This window comes from Enhydra lutris, unplaced genomic scaffold, assembly GCF_002288905.1.
Source record: "Enhydra lutris kenyoni isolate GAN:26980312 unplaced genomic scaffold, ASM228890v2 scaffoldscaffold276, whole genome shotgun sequence".
In the NCBI taxonomy this organism is placed as follows: domain Eukaryota; kingdom Metazoa; phylum Chordata; class Mammalia; order Carnivora; family Mustelidae; genus Enhydra; species Enhydra lutris.
Window position 1 is genome coordinate 228 of NW_019154360.1, and position 1,117 is coordinate 1,344.

General features: G+C 40.7%; 1 protein-coding gene across 1 annotated transcript; it reads right to left on the reverse strand.

Annotated features, from left to right (window-relative positions):
- Positions 1–394: 394 nt before the first annotated feature.
- LOC111140238 (keratin-associated protein 15-1-like) lies at positions 395–846 on the reverse strand. Its single transcript, XM_022492560.1, is given in 2 exon segments — positions 395–573; positions 576–846. Coding segments are annotated over 2 exon segments (450 nt in total).
- Between the last annotated feature and the right edge of the window lie 271 nt (positions 847–1,117).

The window sequence follows — 1,117 nt, forward strand, 5'->3', positions numbered from 1 at the left end:
TCAAATCTTTAAAAAAAAAGAAATGTACCATATGAAAAAGAAAAATGGAGTGCCATAATTCATGGTACAGAAAAATTGACTTTAAATGCCAATGCTATTTGAAATATACTTAAGTGAAAGAATCCTAGGAGAAAAATAAGAGAAAAATCTTGGAGAGGAATGAACGGGACTCTGAGCATTGACATAAAAATGAAAATCCAATATTTATCTCATATATCTGATTTAGAAAAGGTCACAGGCCAAGGTTACTTTGTCCACAGTGAATCACATACTCTGGGAGAGATGGTGATGGCAAGTCCTGGTGATGCAGATGGTCAGTAATCGCAGATATTGGACAGGCTACATGTTAAGGTTTCATAAGGCACAGAAACAGTGGTGAAATAATGGGGAATATTTAGCAAGTTGATCCAAAAAAGTGAGAGCTAAAGGCTGGTTGGTAACAAGTTGACTGGCAACTCCTGGAAGTAAAGTAAGTTGGATGACTGAAGCTGGACCCACAGCCCAGAGATTGGAAACCAGTGCTTCCACAATGAAGAGACCCAAGGCCAATATTTCCACATCCCAGAAACCCCTGTAATTTGTTTGACAGGGACTGAAGAAGATGGAATTCTTTGGGAAGAAGCAGGATTTCTGGTAGTATCTGGCTCCAGCACAGGACGTCCTCAAGCCAGTAGGCTCACAGCAGATCTCCTGATAACCACTGAAGACAGAGGAGCCCAGCTGGCAGGTGCTGGGAGAGTGGACTACATTGCTGGGGTAGAAAGAATCATAGGTGGAACATGGGTACCCCAGGTAACCTCCAAGAGAGTGGGAGGAGAAGTTTCCAGGGCTGCAGTTGTAATGCATGTCAGGTTCTGAGTTCAGCTGAGTTGCAGAGAGGTTTGCTGAGTGTGACTGTTACCTTCTACTGGACGCTTATATAAACTAGCAATGGGTTAGTAGCATGTGCCCATTTTAATAAGAATGCTTAATTAGTCTCCAGTCAAAATGAAATACATTAACCTTCAAAGACTTTTTTTTTTTAATGAAGGCAGACTTTTAAATGAAAGAATTTCATTAGGTTTTCAAAGCAATTGTTTATGAGCAAAGATGTCATCTCTCATTCAACTAGCTTGGG